Source organism: Argentina anserina, chromosome 3 (genome assembly GCF_933775445.1).
Source record: "Argentina anserina chromosome 3, drPotAnse1.1, whole genome shotgun sequence".
NCBI classification, from domain to species: Eukaryota; Viridiplantae; Streptophyta; class Magnoliopsida; order Rosales; family Rosaceae; genus Argentina; species Argentina anserina.
In genome coordinates this window covers 2,730,406-2,747,211 of record NC_065874.1, presented here as the reverse complement: position 1 = coordinate 2,747,211, position 16,806 = coordinate 2,730,406, and the positions used below count along the sequence as shown (strand labels likewise).

At 40.1% G+C, this 16,806-nt stretch overlaps 3 protein-coding genes across 9 annotated transcripts; all 3 read right to left on the bottom strand.

Annotated features, from left to right (window-relative positions):
• Positions 1–2,706: 2,706 nt before the first annotated feature.
• On the bottom strand, positions 2,707–4,244 carry LOC126789237 (serine/threonine-protein kinase-like protein ACR4). The gene has a single exon (XM_050515340.1). It carries the CDS (start codon positions 4,170–4,172, stop codon positions 3,147–3,149), a length of 1,026 nt encoding a protein of 341 aa, XP_050371297.1. The 5' UTR covers positions 4,173–4,244; the 3' UTR covers positions 2,707–3,146.
• Positions 4,245–5,190: 946 nt separating this feature from the next.
• On the bottom strand, positions 5,191–7,366 carry LOC126789232 (GABA transporter 1-like). Its single transcript, XM_050515336.1, has 7 exons — positions 7,240–7,366; positions 6,836–7,066; positions 6,624–6,721; positions 6,309–6,495; positions 6,078–6,208; positions 5,649–5,882; positions 5,191–5,571 (listed from the first exon to the last, which is right to left on the bottom strand). The coding sequence occupies exons 1-7, from the start codon at positions 7,364–7,366 to the stop codon at positions 5,191–5,193; spliced, it is 1,389 nt and encodes a 462-aa protein (XP_050371293.1).
• Positions 7,367–8,182: 816 nt separating this feature from the next.
• LOC126789228 (receptor-like protein kinase HSL1) lies at positions 8,183–16,328 on the bottom strand. Of its 7 annotated transcripts, none has more exons than XM_050515329.1 (4): positions 16,169–16,328; positions 14,560–15,670; positions 14,247–14,345; positions 8,183–8,689 (listed from the first exon to the last, which is right to left on the bottom strand). In XM_050515329.1, exons 1-4 carry the CDS (start codon positions 16,310–16,312, stop codon positions 8,439–8,441), a joined length of 1,605 nt encoding a protein of 534 aa, XP_050371286.1. In that variant the 5' UTR covers positions 16,313–16,328; the 3' UTR covers positions 8,183–8,438. The 7 variants fall into 7 exon arrangements, 4 of the variants coding, with proteins under 4 accessions (XP_050371286.1, XP_050371288.1, XP_050371287.1 ...); XR_007671494.1 differs by having other exon boundaries at positions 8,186–8,263; positions 13,821–14,345; XR_007671493.1 differs by having other exon boundaries at positions 8,186–8,307; positions 13,865–14,345.
• Between the last annotated feature and the right edge of the window lie 478 nt (positions 16,329–16,806).

Sequence of the window (16,806 nt, the reverse complement as noted above, 5' to 3'; positions counted from 1 at the left end):
GAAACGACATTGGGAAGAATTTCACCTCGTTTTTCATGAGCACTCAGAACACAATTAAAGTCACCCAACATTATCCAAGGTCCCTGAAAAAAGGCATTTTAACATGAAACATATCATTCCAAAGTCGGCGACGCTCTGTTACCGTAGTTCTTGCATAAACCCAAGTCAAAATACAATTAACATTCTCCAAAGTGCAAGAAATTGTAAGCTGCTGGTCTGTAGCTAGTAACACAGTAGGGTGAATTGCTTGACCACATAAGAGCCAGATATTTGGAGGTTGGCCCCCCTGTCATTCACAGCTGCTGGAAACATCTTTAAAGAATGTCAAAAGGAAGCTTTAAGTGAACTTAAATTAATAAAAGGTTCAGAAATACCAATAACAGCATGTTTGTATTTGCTAACCATCCTACTCAAGATTCGACGAGTGGGGGCGTTGCCCAGACCCAGAGTATTCCAAAAAATGATCTTCATAGGTTGAGGCGTGAGGTGGGAACCCTGCTACGAGCAGGGTAATGGTCCAAAGCTTGTTCTTGTAGTAAATTCTCACGCATTTTCTTTTTTTGCTTCTTTTGCTGGGATCTAGAAAGAACAACAGTCACACATTCCTCCGGCTCACGAACCACAGTTGCATTGTCTTCTGTCCTCGTTGAGGGGGTGTGGAATGAGCCCTCAACATCATCTAAAGCCTCATTAGTAACCACCACTGAGTTCTCTACATCAAGGGTATGAGCATTTGGCCCCTAGAACACTTGGTCTGCCAATTGCTCAATTAATTCATTAGCAGCCCCCACAATAGCCTCCTGAGCTAGAATGACAAACTTATTTTCACCAGAGGTAAGAGTACATGGCCTTGGAACCAAAGCTCTATCATCTTTAATAGTTCTCCTTTCATCAATGTCTCCCCCATTGTCTTCAGTAGTTATTCCTTCATCAGTGTCTCTTGACTCAAAATTCATCCCTTGATCAACTTGTGCTATCATTGTACATGTTTCTGTACGTGAAGGAACCGTACCATTAATTTTAGTTGGACTAACTGATGGTTGAGTCTCTATACTTTGATCATTTTAAACCTTCTATTTTACTCTGTATTCTTGTCGGACCTTCGGTTTCGAAATCGGCTTCTCAGAATGACGAGGCTTTGGATCACCTTGTAATTGTCTACAACGATCGGCCATATGCCCAACCATACCACAATGAGTGCACATATTCTCATTAACAATCTCAATAGGAAAACAATGTGTCTCACGCTCGACCATGAGCGAAAATGGCAGTTCGTTTGCAAGATCAACATCTACTAGCATACGAGCATAGTAACCGAATTTACGCTCCTTGGTAGTCTTGTCCAACTGCAAGGGTGTGCCCACTCCATGAGCAATCTCTATGAGATGTCGAGGATGTCAGTAATCTTGGCTCAAACCATACATCCTGACCTAAAGTTGGGCATGTGTTTGTGGAAGGACATCCTCAGAGACAAAGTCAGGTTTCCATTGCGACAATCGAAAGAGACCATCGGGAAGAGTGCATGTACCCCCCCCCCCCAAACTCTGCGTAAATCATCCTCAGTGCCGAAGTGAATATCAAAGTAGCATTTCCCGAGTGGAACTAAACGCCATGGCGTTGATGGCTTCTATAAATCGGCAAGTAAACCCTTGATAACAGATGTTTTCATTGGGACAGAACCCTTACGCAATAACAACCTATCAATCAAATTGGTTGTGAAGCTTTTCAGTTGCTCCTGGTAGAGAGCTTCATTGATCTTGACATAAGTCATGTCTCCGCGTTTGACCGGAGCAGGCAATTGGCTTAGAGAGATCGAAGACTCAATTGTGTTGGAGAGAACATAGGCAAAAGTTTTTGCTTTGGGAACATATTGAGGACGAGGAGCCTCCTCTATTAGACACAAGAAAGCCCATGGACACGCGACTGTACCTGCGCTCATCGTCGACATAGCAAGGTCGGTGGAAATCCTCAAATACATCACTTTTACGAATAAAAAAAGACAAAGTTACTTAGCGTTGTGGGGCGTCAGCCAAGAATTACTCACAGCTAGAAATAGTCTATTTCGTAGCTCTAAAACCACATTTCATCATTGTCTTCTTTCTTTCTCAGGCATATCATCAAACAAGTTGGGGATGTAACTTGTGACATATACACTCTCCCCTCCTTGTGAACTCCCCGAGTCTCAAAGACCACGGGATACATAATCCTTAGAAGCAGGTAGCCTGAGAGTGAAGTAGAGAAACATGGATGGGTTGCAGCAACTTGGTCTTCCCGTTCTTAGTATTGTAGCAGCTGCAGCTATCACCTTCTATGTTGTGAGCTTCTCTGAGCTTAGTGAGGTACCTTTAACTCTCTATCCTCTCCTTGAATGGAGCAACGGGAGACCAGAACAGAGCAGTGGAAGAGAGAGAGAGAGAGAGAGAGAGAGAGAGAGAGAGAGAGAGAGAGAGAGAGTTGTGATGATTCAGAGTGTCATGAGCTATAATGGAAATGGAAGGTAGGGACCTGGATACCCGGCCATCTTTGTTTGTTTCTTCACCTACCTTCACATGGTGCCAAAAGACAACAATCATCAATTATAAGAACAAAAAGTCTGTCCTATAAATCAAAGAAAGTAAATTAGATTTTCAGTGTTACAGGTCACAACAGGAGGAATAGCACCCAACAACCATACAATGAATATGAAATGTGAATCCACACTAAATATGATTAGATAATACGTAACCAATTGATATTCCATTTATATGTGTATGTGAATATGCATTCAAATTGAAGAATAAAAGGGGGATAAAAAAAAACACATTTGACAGAATCAAGAAGACCAAATAATCTGGGTCGTCTTTGGGCACCAAAAGACAAAGTCACCGTCGCATCTTTCATTTTTCATACACTTCTCCCATCCAAAACAAACCAAGCAGCTGTAGATTTCACCCAAGTGTGAAACTATTTCGTATCAATCACATTATGTGCATTAATACTCTTCGTGAAGATAACATACAAGTCAAAAGAAAAACCCCCAAAAATCCAGTTCCTAGTAGCTAGCTACCTAATTCTAATTATAGATTAAGGATTGCAACCTTTTCCTGATTCAAGGTCATGATGACACACTGACTTTGATGCAGAACAACCGGCAAATAATGCAGCTACTAGTTGAAGCAAGTTGAATCGATCTCCAAATTGTTGATGATAGTTGCAACTTGACTAATTGAAGGTCTGCTCTTTCTGGAATTACTAACACAAGTCGAAGCAACTTTGGCCAATCGAATAAGAGGCATAATGTTACGAGGAATAACAAGTCTTGGATCCAAAAACTCACTGAACCTCTTCTCCTTAATCAATGGCAATGCCCATTTCACAAGGAACCCTTCATCACATCGTTTCCCACTCAAAAGTTCCAACAGAATCACCCCAAAACCAAACATATCGCTCTCTTTGCACACACCACCTCCCCTCCAGTACTCATCATCCACATAACCAACTAAACCCCTCTTCTCTTTTGGTGCCAAAAATGATATACCATAATCACAAACCCTAGCACAGAATTTCACATCAATCAAGATATTTGAAGCCTTCACACATCCATGAACAATATTTGGAGCAACTCCTTCATGCAAGTACTGAAGCCCTGCTGCTGCCCCTGCTGCAATTTTCAGCCTGTGGTTCCAATCCAACAGAGAACCCCCATCTGGGTTTTGATGCAAGTAAAAATCCAAACAAACCATACCTACAAACTCCATGACAATGATTCTCTCACCTGGTGCTTCTGAGTACCCGACAATGGGAACTACATTGGGGTGTTGAGCCAATGAGATATAGCTTAGTGTTCTTGAAAACCCGAAACCAATATTTCCCAACACAAGCCTCGGATGGATTCTCTTCACGGCCGCTATCTCCCCTTTTTCGAATATCGCAGCATACACAGTTCCCAAACGGCCCTCGCCGACGATTCTTCTGCGGTTGAAGCCATCTGTAGCGGCATCAATATCGGTTAAAGGGTATGCTCGGGCACAAATCTTAGCTGGAATTACAGTTTCTTCGGACTGCTCATTGGTGGTTTGTTTCTTCTTGCAGAGAAAGATCAGAAGAAGAACAAGACCAAGAACAATAAGAGACGTGGTGAGGAGGAAGATGACAAAGTAATAGGCGATATGAACATGGTCACTGTGATTCATGTTTCTTTGGTGGTTGCTTGTGGTCAACTAGAGTGGCAGAGAAGGGAAGAAGTAGTCGAATAGAAGAAGAGGTTGGTTGGCCGGTGATGGAGGTGGAGTGTGGAAATGGGTTTATATATGGCTTGATTTGATTTGAAAGATGGTGAAATGACCAGAAATAATTGAATCAGAAAGTAAGAAAAAGTGAGCAGCTAATCGTTTGGGAATTGGGTTGGATTGGTAAGAACATGGTAAAGTCTTGGTCTAGATTAGTTATGGTGGTTCATAGTTGGTCTCTTCCTCTTTTGAAAAGAATCGTATGCATGAAATTGACATTCGGTTTTTAAATTCTTTTCTTTGTCATGCTGAGGTACAGTAGTTCTTTAGATTGCATTGCTTTCACCAATCCATTTGGGTAATCTTTTTTCAGTTTGCATGTCAGATGTATCCATTTGGTTGATCCACTTATCCGGAAACTTGTCTCGTTTGGCAAATGTGATATGTCGGAAGTCGATCGGCACAATTCTGAAGTTAGAATTAGCAGCACAAGCAGAAAGATTTGATGATTTAATCGTCTTCATGAGTAATGAGATACATTTTTTTTTAATTCAAAAGGAACTTCCTTTTGGCCGAATAAATTACAACAATTAATTATGGATTAACCAACCATAACCCAATTTGATTTTAATGAAAATCTAAGCCGACAATTTTGGAGTCAATACCAGCGCAGACTCCAAATAAATTAACAGTTGACTTAACTCTAAATACCTCGTTTATTAAATGGTCAGCAACATTGTTACATTCTGATCTTATGCTTAAATTTAAATACGTAAGTGATAGCGTCTTACGAAAACTCTATTTATACAACTTATGCTAATTTAAGAAGATGAAATCTTTTTGTCATTGGTGTTAAGAAAGTAGAATAAGAAATGTTCAAATTAAGGGAATACGTTACATCTACACGGATGAGTAGACAAGAGAATTCACCCAAAAAAAAAAAGAGAATCGATGACGAGAAATACCATGTAACTTGTGTGGATCATACATTAGCAAATAATTTGTAAGTTTCGGCGTCGATGCTTATTTGTCTTATAGCTGCAACTGCACCTATGATTCCCAAGATTGAAAATACTACAGCAATAGTGACGTTCAACCAGTAAATGAGGCTTCGTTTCGATGGTTTGAAGGTCAAGTTGAAGAGCACAACAGGCAAAACGAAGTCAAGAGGGATAAAACCAAATGCACCAATTACTGAGTTAATATCCCCAAAAAATGGAAGCATTGCTGCTATAGCTGTAGCTACCATGACAGATATTGACCGGGAAATTAACCTCGGAATCACATTCCGAGCAGACAACTCGTTGCTTGTTGGGTCTGAAAATGTGGTCTCTAGCACTTCATTTGTGGGTTGTAGATATACCTGAAAGTTAAAAGAACTTTTAGACCAGAGATATATAGCAACACTGAAGAAGTTTTATGCGATGATCATTTTCTTACCACACCTACAGCTGAAAGTTGGAATATGGTGAAAATGTTGGTCATAAAAATGAGCCACATTGGAATCAAAGGCTTTCCATCATCCAAGAAGTTACTAAGGATGAGGCCTTCAGCTTTGTTTCCGAACGCCCAATAACCAGAGATGGCAACACTGAAGAAAGTCATCGTCACAAAGACATAACAAACAGATAGTCCCTTGAACATCTTTCCCTTTACTGGTGCTGCTAGCGTTGCCTATAACCAGAAGTTTTACTTCAGTTAGTTTGCATATATAGAATTATAGATAGTATGATCTTGGCTAGGGTACTTTGCCGTGATGATTCTTCTAAATAGTAAATAACAATAGAATGAGATACTATCTAGAGAAGCAATTTCAGTGATTCTTCAGGAACCTCTTTATCTCCCACTCCAAGCAAGGGTGAGAATAACCTGAATTTCTGGAATGATGCCATTGCCATATGTTGTAGCAATGATGGAATTGGCATTGAAGATCCCAAAAACACGATTTACAGTGGTTCCCTTCAAGGAATAGTCCTTTTGGGACCCTGTGTTAGACTTTCCTGGAGAAAATGCGCTTAATTAGGATTTTCCATGCATGTCAGGCAGTGCTACACGTACGACTGAACTCACATCAAATAGATGAATATTTTGCTGGCTTACCAATGTATATGCAGGCAGCAGTGACACAAACGCTATAGGTTAGGCAGAGAAGCATGGAGACAAGGTTGATGTGCCTGAGTGAATGAAAAGATGGGATTTGAGCCAACAACAACATCAAGCATCCAAATATGATCACAAATTCATAAAGCTTCATATTGCCATTTGGGTTTAATAGCAAGTATATTGCCTGCAATAGAAGAAAAAAATTAGAAAGAAAATCAAAATTAACCAATTAAACCATAACCAACCATGATAAAGAGCTTATGTAATAGAGGAATGTAACACAAAATAGAGGAATGTAAAATAATCCATTGCCTTCATGCATTGTCCTCCCAAAAGAATAGAGCCAACAACAGCGCCATAGCATACCAGGAATTGAAGTGGTCCGACGAAATACCGACACCATCTAGGCCCTGCAGTGTTTAATTCTTTGAAGATGAGCAATCCTAGCTTGGTAGCAATTAGACAACAACAGTTTTACTCGAGTACCGTACTTAAAACAGTACTGGTGTCATATAAGCAAATACCTAGAACGTCGTGAGCAAGGTCTCTGAATCGAAAGCGCCGATGCCCGAATTGAGCCTTGTGTTCAAGAACCAGAGCGATTAAGTTGTAGGAATAGAAAGTCACTAATGCTCCAATAACCATACAGAAAATCCCAGCGGTCCATCCGAGGAAGGCTAAAGAATATGGCAGACTTAGAAGATCTGGACCAACGATTGAGGTTGTCAAGTGATATGCACAGTGTAACCATGATCCTGCATCATGTGTATGTTAACTCTAATTAAGTGAGATTACCGCCTTACATAAGGGGGGAGAATGAAACGAGACAATATACTGTAGATACTCTAGCTTGAGGATCGATAATGAGGTCCTTAATTAATTAGGATCCAAACTAGTCTTTAGCTAGACACAAAGCAACCCATATAACCTTTGGATTTAAGAACAAAAAGAGCCCCGGCATCAAGTTTGGGTTGAGCACAAACATGAGCTTCTCGGCCACCATTTTCTACTACTTGATCTCGAACATATGCATCTATAGAGCTTGGTGTCGCCATTTTTCGTGTGTTTTTCTTGGGAGGAGAGGGCTAAGACACTAGACATGTAGAAATTGCTTCAGAGTTTGCATTATATTTCTGACTTGGGAAAGCTATATGCTGGAACTAATTTTATATCACTCTCATCGAACTTCACCGAAATAAGAGTGTGCACATGAGCTTCTTGGCCGACCTTTGCGTGGTCTTCTACTACTTGATCTTGATCATGTTTACCTAACGAGCTTGGAATCACCTTTTCTGTTTTGTTCTTCTTTGGTAGGAGAGGCCTCAAACATTCCAAAATCCAATATTGCTTTAAAGTTTGCATCATATTCTTGATGTGGGAAATTTATATATCCTGAAAGCTAATTTTTTGCACACTCATCTAACTTCACCTAAATAAAGAGACAGAGCACATGGAGCTTCTTGGCCAAACTCTGAAATGGCCCTCTACTATTTTTTTTTAGAAGACAGTTAGGACACGGCATATATTTTATCAAAGCATATAAGGTAGATGACATCAGTGAATTACACAATATTAATCACAAACTGGAAATAAACTCCTGACCAGTAACCAAGATACTACCGTTGTTGTCCACAAATATGCATCGGAGCCAAACGTTTCCTAGTCAGTTGTGCACGGTGAAAGATGAGTGACTTGATATGTAGCAGTACTAAGGTCTAGCTATGATATTTCGCATCAATTTTCCTTTTGCTATAACAGCCATACCGATTACCGACCATCAAGCTTTGTTTAGATTGGATCGTACTAAAAAGCTTCATTTAAATGAATGAGACTAGGGAGCTCAACTAATATGAAATATGAGAAAGCATGCTTATAAGCCATCAAGTAAATCTGTAGGCTATAGGGCTATAGCCAACGCCAAACGTGTCATAGTATTTGCGATTGAAGTTAACCTCAAAACATCCCTTTGATAGAACAAAAAAAAGGAGAAGTTAACCTCAAAACATGATCCAAAGTAAAGTTACATGAGAACTTCTGCTCCCCTAGATCCCCACGACCCCAATTATAAACTTGTCAATGTACAGTTCCACCATCCACGATCTGATGCATCTCTAGAACGCGTAACAATTATGCTTCCTTCTTTGCAATCTTGGGATTTTTCTCTTCGCTCACTTGTTGGATTAGTTTGACCACTTTTGTCATGGATGGTCGACTGAATGGGAGACGTTTGGTGCAGTAAATCCCAATGTCAAGGACCCTGCATATTTCTTCCAAGTGACAAGAATCAAGTTTGGGGTCAATGACATGCTCCTCTCCTTTCTGCTTCAAAGTGGTACGGACCCATTTAGCCAAACCCTTTTTTCCACAATCCGGGTCACCTGGATGTTTCCCAGTCACTAATTCCAGAATGACAACACCAAAGCAGTATATATCACCCTTCACATTCGAGTTCTTAGCCCGTCGTTCATATGCATTATCTGCAAAAACGTTATGCATAATGTTTCAGAACGATACTGCAACAAACTACGCAGTAGGTACTTGTTACAAAATGAAAGGAACGGCATTGTGTAGACTTTCAGCTTTAAAATCTGAACGTTGTTGTAAGAACATAAGTATATAACATGAATTAGATCTAATTGACCAAATGCACAAAATGTAAGTAGGTCACTGACCTTGAGCAATGTGACCAGGTGAACCTTTAATGACTGACATGGATTTAGGCCCTTTATCCAATGCGTCAACTATCTTAGCTACCCGGAAATCTGCCAATCGAGCTCCGAAATCAGCATCCAACAATATGTTGTTTGATTTCACATCTCTGTGAACAATAGCAGGATCACAATCATGATGGAGATAACAAAGCCCCTCAGCAGCATCACGAGCAATCTTACACCTTCTAGGCCAATCCAGCAACCCTGCTTTGCTACTATGCAGCAAATCACCAAGACTACCATTTGGCATGTACTCATAAATCAGGAACTTGAAGTCCCTTGTAGTAAAAGAATCCAAGAGCTTCATAATGTTCTTGTGTTTTATCTTCTCCAAAGTTGCGACCTCTGCTTCAAAGCCATCGTCACTGTCCCAACCTTTCTCAACATCACCACTCTTACACACCTTTTTCTCTCGCACCAGCTTCTTTACTGCAATAGCCTGCCCATCGTTTAGCGAAACCTTGTACACTTTCCCAGAAGACCAACTACCAATTACATTATCTTCATCAAGAGATTGTGTTTGGATACTGGCTTTCCACTTTCGAAAACACATCCGTTCCAAATCTGAATTTTCTCCGTGATTTTCAACTGCACTCTGAGGATGGATATGCTTCTGTGGACTAGTAATCATTTCAGAGACATGAAGAAATATGACTAAAACAATAGAGGAAACAAACATTGGGATAGGGCCGAAAAACCATAGCAGCAGAGTGCCAGCACATTGTAGGAATCTCATTCCAAGTGAGAAGAAAGTACATGCTGCTACATAAGCCCGCACTGCCCTGGCCTCAGCTTGCTTGTTCTTTGAGCTTATTAGATGGATCGTTTGCTTGAACTGCTTTGCTGAATTACCATAGAATGCCATGGCGAGGAGGAAACATGATATGAGGCATTCAAACTTGAAGCTGATGAGTTCTGGGCTCGAGTTACCATACACAAGTTTTCTCTGAAACACAAAACTGGAAGAGTTTGCAAGCCAAGCTACAGGAAAGATCATTAAGCAGGCTGCACCGCAAGCATATGTCTCTTGTATCCTAGATGAGATCACAGCAAGACCTTCTTTTGTATCAACCTGCAATTGTCAAAAAATGAGATTAATCAGCATCATATCTCCACAAGAAATTAAACAATATCCATAAGTCCCTCCTAGCCCCCGGAATCATCAATCATCCAAAACGTGCTGTTTGAAGGGGAGAAATGCTTGCATGGGTCTTGCCATATCCATAAATGGGAGGCAATCCATGAGGATCGGAGTTCGCCGGACTTCAGCCGAAGGTTGTGGTGGGTCTCCGACTATTAATTCCAGTCCGTCCCAGTAGTAAGTTCTTAGTAAAGATTAGTAAAAATTCTAGTCCGATCCACTCCAAAAATCTAAGCTAGTCTCTACATCAAATCAAATACTGTACAATCAGAGGGGAAAGTCTTACAAGAAAGTGCTGAGATTAAAAAAATTAAAATGGTATAAGAGACACAAAGAAGAGAAGAGGAGATACCAACCTTCATGATTCTTTTCACCCACTCCCGTTTAGTGCCGTGAGGATCATTTCCCTGTCTGCAACTTGTGATTACAATGTAGAAAAATAGAATCAGTATGGCACCTGGAACCAGCAAAAGATCAAGGTCATCTTTGTCGAAGATCATATCTTTAGGATTGTGTTTCTTTCTTCCTTCGTTTTTTGGAAGGAGGATTGGGCTTCTGGTTCTGGTAAGAACGACTCCCTCTATATATAGTGTTGTAGTGTTGACTGGCATCATAGCTGACAGTTGGCTTTTACTATTATTAGTCTTCTAGACGCCCTCATCATAGTCTTACTTTTTTGGAGGATCGGAGTCCAGTGGTGCAGGAAGTGTTGGGGAGGGGCGTGGGAGTGTGAGGAAAGCTGAGTGAGCCGTGGCTTTTTGTTACATCTCTTTGAACTGATGGAACTATTAATTATATCACAATTGTCGGTGTATATCACAATTGTCTTGGCAGAGTTCTTCTCCTACAAGCCAACTGTTTTATGTAATCTTAATACTCAGTCAAGCCAATGAGGCAATGATATAGTTGGATGAAGTGACCGAAACTTTTGTTCGGTAGGACCAAACGTTGACGTAATTGGGTTGATGACGCTTTTATTAATGGAATGTACAAAAGTGTATCGAGTTTGTAAGTTTACGTATGTAATAGCTTTCAAACTTAAGAAACAATAGTTTTAAGTGAAGAGAACTTCATATACTGTTCAACATGTTCTTAAGAATTTAACTTCCTACAATTGGATTCACAAAAGAATAACAGTACATAGTTACTTTGTGTTGATAAGAAGAAAGGGTAATGTGATTCCTAAATATTGACATTCAATACGTGACGTGCACGTTATCTCTGCAAGCACTTTGTTTTATGAGTTTTCATGAAATGTAATTTTTTCATGTAATTGTGTTCGATATAAATAGTACTTTTGGCAATACACATTGGTGAGGTATTCGAATTTTCACGTAATAGTTCTCAAGTTTTTCTGTGAGGGTAAAATAACATAATTGTAGTTCGGCCAATTCTTAATTTGGTAGTATTCTAAATTATATTCTTTTTAATAGTAAAGATGCGTGGAAAGAAAGCTTGTGGGCAAAGTTTGACTATATTGTTTGTTGGAAGAGTTTGTTCTTAGTTTTATATAGCTCATAATTCCTTTTGTGTGGTACATGGCTACATCTTATTACTATCTTGGTTTAATATTTTTAAAACAATGTTGACTATGCCCATAGGTAGACTTTTTCGATGATAGAAATACAAAAAGAAAGAAACATCAAAATTATAGAGATAAACCTTTAATATTGTGACCTTGGAAATATTAACGAGCTAAATTGATATTGTACCGTGATTATTTTACGATTTTAGTAAATATTAAAAATGCTCGGATATATTTTTCAAGATTTTCCACAAGGTAAAATCCTTGATTTAAGAGCTTGGTACTAAGGTACACGTCATAACAAGTACGTGGAAAGTTTATGTGAATTATTCGGATCCACAAGTTATTTTATATTATTTTATAAAGTTTGGAAATATAAGAATTTACTTCGAAAATTATATTATTGTTACGGTGCAATCTTGGCAGTAGGATTTTGATCAATTAATATCAACCCTTGGATTATTAAGAGGGTTGTGGTGATATTATACAGAGGAGAAAAGAGGGGAAAAGGGGGGGGGAGAAAACGAAACAGATCGAGTCGATGCAGCTCTTTACCGACCCGAGCACCACGCGACGCCGCGTCGTTCCGCTGTCGTCCGTGTCGTTCCGGCTGGGGAACCAGCCCTATCGTAACTGCCTCCTCGTCCTCGTCCTCCATGCGTCCATGGTTCTTCCTATCTCCAACGAAGAAGAGAGAATCGAAGGTGAGGAGGTCGAACTGTTGCTGTTTTTCTTTGGGTGACTTGCAGTGTTTTTCGGCTTCTTTCGACCACCGATTGGACTACTTTTTGACTGATTTTAAATCAACTTGGGTGCTTTATAGATCGAGTTGATCATCAGACTTCAAATTGGTGTATTTGCTTCACGAGTTTATTGATTAAGCTTCTGCGAATTTGGAAATTTGAAAGGTTGCAGCATTTGGTAAATGATGGTCAATTATTGGATTAGACATTAGATGTGGTAAATGGGCTGAAAAGTCCGAGTCCGGCACCGGTCTGGCCCGTTAAATATCAGCACAATCCGACCTGAGCTCGTTAGTATAATGGGTCGGGCTGGGTCATCGCCCAGAGTCCATTTTGAGCCCGGCACGGCCCGGGTACAATAAATTCATAGATCGGCTCATTAAATATATAATTTTATATAAATATTTAAATAATTATCACTATTGCACATGAATATTAAAAATTTTAAATTAAAATCTCTTAATTATTTCATTATTTTAACTATAATATTTCACAAATATTATAAAAATAGTCAAGAAAACGTCATTGTTTTAACATACATAACGTTTTAGAAATAAGATTATGAAAAATGTTATAGTATTTTGTTTATTTTACTATTTTAAATAATTATATAAAACAAATATTCTAATTATATAATATTTTTTATTATAATTGTGTCTTATAATGTTAATGGGCCGAACCGGTCCGCTTTGTAGTCCAACACGGGCCCGGTCCAACATAGATTTGGGTGGTGGGCCGGACTTAATGTTTAAATAAATGGGTCAGCCCGAACCCGGCACGATAAATAAAAGAATAATCCAGAGAACGACACGGGCTCGGTTTTGGTAGCTTAAAATGGGTCAGGCCGGCCCGGCCCGTTTGCCACAACTAGTCGTCATGAATGTATATGATTGTGGTCAAGTCATTAATCATTTTATGTCGGACTAGGGACTCTAGTTACCCGATGATCAAAAGTGGAAAGCTTGTTGTCCCACCCCGAGAACACTTCCGGTTCCGAAATACAACAGTAATCGCCGTAATCCTAAGATACTAGCCTGACCAGTAAACAAGATACTACCGTTGTTGTCCACAAATATGCATCGGAGCCAAACGTTTCCTAGTCAGTTGTGCACGGTGAAAGATGAGTGACTTGATATGTAGCAGTACTAAGGTCTAGCTATGTTATTTCGCATCAATTTTCCTTTTGCTATAACAGCCATACCGATTACCGACCATCAAGCTTTGTTTAGATTGGATCGTACTAAAAAGCTTCATTTGGATGAGTGAGACTAGGGAGCTCAACTAATATGAAATATGAGAAAGCATGCTTATAAGCCATCAAGTAAATCTGTAGACTATAGGCCTATAGCCAACGCCAAACTTGTCATAGTATTTGCGATTGAAGTTAACCTCAAAACATCCTTTTGATAGAACAAAAAAAGGGAGAAGTTAACCTCAAAACATGATCCAAAGTAAAGTTACATGAGAATTTCTGCTCCCCTAGATCCCCACGACCCCAATTATATACTTGTCAATGTACAGTTCCACCATCCACAAACTGATGCATCTCTAGAACGCGTAGCAATTATGCTTTCTTCTTTGCAATCTTGGGATTTTTCTCTTCGCTCACTTGTTGCATTAGTTTGACCACTTTTGTCATGGATGGTCGACTGAATGGGAGACGTTTGGTGCAGTAAATCCCAATGTCAAGGACCTTGCATATTTCTTCCAAGTGACAAGAATCAAGTTTGGGGTCGATGACATGCTCCTCTCCTTTCTGCTTCGAAGTGGTACGGACCCATTTAGCCAAACCCTTTTTTCCACAATCCGGGTCACCTGGATGTTTCCCGGTCACTAATTCCAGAATGACAACACCAAAGCAGTATATATCACCCTTCACATTCGAGTTCTTAGCCCGTCGTTCATATGCATTATCTGCAAAAACGTTATGCATACTGTTTCAGAACGATACTGCAACAAACTATGCAGTAGGAACTTGTTACAAAATGAAAGGAACGGCATATATTTGCAATAGTCATTGTGTAGAGACTTTCAGCTTTAAAATCTGAACGTTGTTGTAAGAACATAGGTATATAACATGAATTAGATCTAATTGACCAAATGCACAAAATGTAAGTAGGTTTCTGACCTTGAGCAATGTGACCAGGTGAACCTTTAATGACTGACATGGATTTAGGCCCTTTATCCAAAGCGTCAACTATCTTAGCTACCCGGAAATCTGCCAATCGAGCTCCGAAATCAGCATCCAACAATATGTTGTTTGATTTCACATCTCTGTGAACAATAGCAGGATCACAATCATGATGGAGATAACAAAGCCCCTCAGCAGCATCACGAGCAATCTTACACCTTCTAGGCCAATCCAGCAACCCTGCTTTGCTACTATGCAGCAAATCACCAAGACTACCATTTGGCATGTACTCATAAATCAGGAACTTGAAGTCCCTTGTAGTAAAAGAATCCAAGAGCTTCATAATGTTCTTGTGTTTTATCTTCTCCAAAGTTGCGACCTCTGCTTCAAAGCCATCGTCACTGTCCCAACCTTTCTCAACATCACCACTCTTACACACCTTTTTCTCTCGCACCAGCTTCTTTACTGCAATAGCCTGCCCATCGTTTAGCGAAACCTTGTACACTTTCCCAGAAGACCAACTACCAATCACATTATCTTCATCAAGAGATTGTGTTTGGATACTGGCTTTCCACTTTCGAAAACACATCCGTTCCAAATCTGAATTTTCTCCGTGATTTTCAACTGCACTCTGAGGATGGATATGCTTCGGTGGACTAGTAATCATTTCAGAGACATGAAGGAATATGACTAAAACAATAGAGGAAACAAACATTGGGATAGGGCCGAAAAACCATAGCAGCAGAGTGCCAGCACATTGTAGGAATCTCATTCCAAGTGAGAAGAAAGTACATGCTGCTACATAAGCCCGCACTGCCCTGGCCTCAGCTTGCTTGTTCTTTGAGCTTATTAGATGGATCGTTTGCTTGAACTGCTTTGCTGAATAACCATAGAATGCCATGGCGAGGAGGAAACATGATATGAGGCATTCAAACTTGATGCTGATGAGTTCTGGGCTCGAGTTACCATACACAAGTTTTCTCTGAAACACAAAACTGGAAGAGTTTGCAAGCCAAGCTACAGGAAAGATCATCAAGCAGGCTGCACCGCAAGCATATGTCTCTTGTATCCTAGATGAGATCACAGCAAGACCTTCTTTCGTATCAACCTGCAATTGTCAAAAAATGAGATTAATCAACATCATATCTCCACAAGAAATCAAACAATATCCATAAGTCCCTCCTAGCCCCCGGAATCATCAATCATCCAAAACGTGCTGTTTGAAGGGGAGAAAGGCCTGCATGGGTCTTGCCATATCCATAAATGGGAGGCAACCCATGAGGATCGGAGTTCGCCGGACTTCAGCCGAAGGTTGTGGTGGGTCTCCGATCATGTTGGGATGGGTGGACCCTGGGCTTTGCCGTCATGGTTGTGGTGGGTCTCCGACTATTAATCCCAGTGGTAAGTTCTTAGTGAATTTTAGTAAAAAATTTAGTCCAATCCACTACAAATCATAGCTAGTATCTATATCAAATCAAATACTGTCCAATCAGAGGGGAAAGTCTAACAAGAAAGTGCCGAGATTGATATAAGGCGTAGTCCAAAAAATTAAAATGGTACAAGAGAGATTCTGTTGCCGGAAAAGAAGAGGCGAGGAGATACTTACCTTCATGATTCTTTTCACCCACTCCCGTTTAGTGGCGTGCGGATCATTTCCCTGTCTGCAACTTGTGATTACAATGTAGACAAATAGAATCAGTATGGCACTTGGAACCAGCAGAAGATCAAGGTCCTCTTTGTGGAAGATCATATCTTTTAGGATTGTGTTTCTTTCTTCTTTCTTTTTCTGGAAGGAGGATTGGGCTATTAGTTCTGCTAAGAGCGACTACCCTCTATATACACAGTTTTGGGCTTCTAGACTTTCATCAAGTGACGCCCCGGCATAGTCTACTAGCTCTTGTTCTTTCTTCTTCTATATGGAAATCGCTCTCTCTTTTTCTATACAAAATCTGTTTTCTCGAGACCACATGCATTGAAAGCGGAGGAAGTGCACAGTACTGTTTAGGGTTTACAGAAACAGTAGAATGGCTTGTGGTGCAAGGCACGCGTCAGGGAGGGGCGTGGGACTGTGGAAGTGAAGAGAGGTACTCTCCGCGTGGCTTTTTGTTACACCTCTCTATTCCACGTTCGGCTGAAACTTGAAAGGGGTTCGTGTTAGAAAAAAAATAATGAGTTTGGTACTATATAATAGTTTTATAAGTTTGAGTACTACGTAAAATACTGATGGTGAATTTTTTTCTTCAT

What these genes read in the sequence shown, in the direction of transcription:
- LOC126789237 (XM_050515340.1), bottom strand. Translation starts at nt 4,172, where the DNA reads ATGAATCACAGTGACCATGTTCATATCGCCTATTACTTTGTCATCTTC.
- LOC126789232 (XM_050515336.1), bottom strand. Translation starts at nt 7,366, where the DNA reads ATGGCGACACCAAGCTCTATAGATGCATATGTTCGAGATCAAGTAGTA. An exon ending in CCTTGCTCACGACGTTCTAG is followed by an intron (nt 6,722 to 6,835) that starts GTATTTGCTTAT and finishes TAAACACTGCAG; the next exon opens with GGCCTAGATGGTGTCGGTAT. An exon ending in TGCTGCCTGCATATACATTG is followed by an intron (nt 6,209 to 6,308) that starts GTAAGCCAGCAA and finishes CATTTTCTCCAG; the next exon opens with GAAAGTCTAACACAGGGTCC.
- LOC126789228 (XM_050515329.1), bottom strand. Translation starts at nt 16,312, where the DNA reads ATGATCTTCCACAAAGAGGACCTTGATCTTCTGCTGGTTCCAAGTGCC. An exon ending in GGGTGAAAAGAATCATGAAG is followed by an intron (nt 15,671 to 16,168) that starts GTAAGTATCTCC and finishes TGACAATTGCAG; the next exon opens with GTTGATACGAAAGAAGGTCT. An exon ending in ACCTGGTCACATTGCTCAAG is followed by an intron (nt 14,346 to 14,559) that starts GTCAGAAACCTA and finishes ACGTTTTTGCAG; the next exon opens with ATAATGCATATGAACGACGG.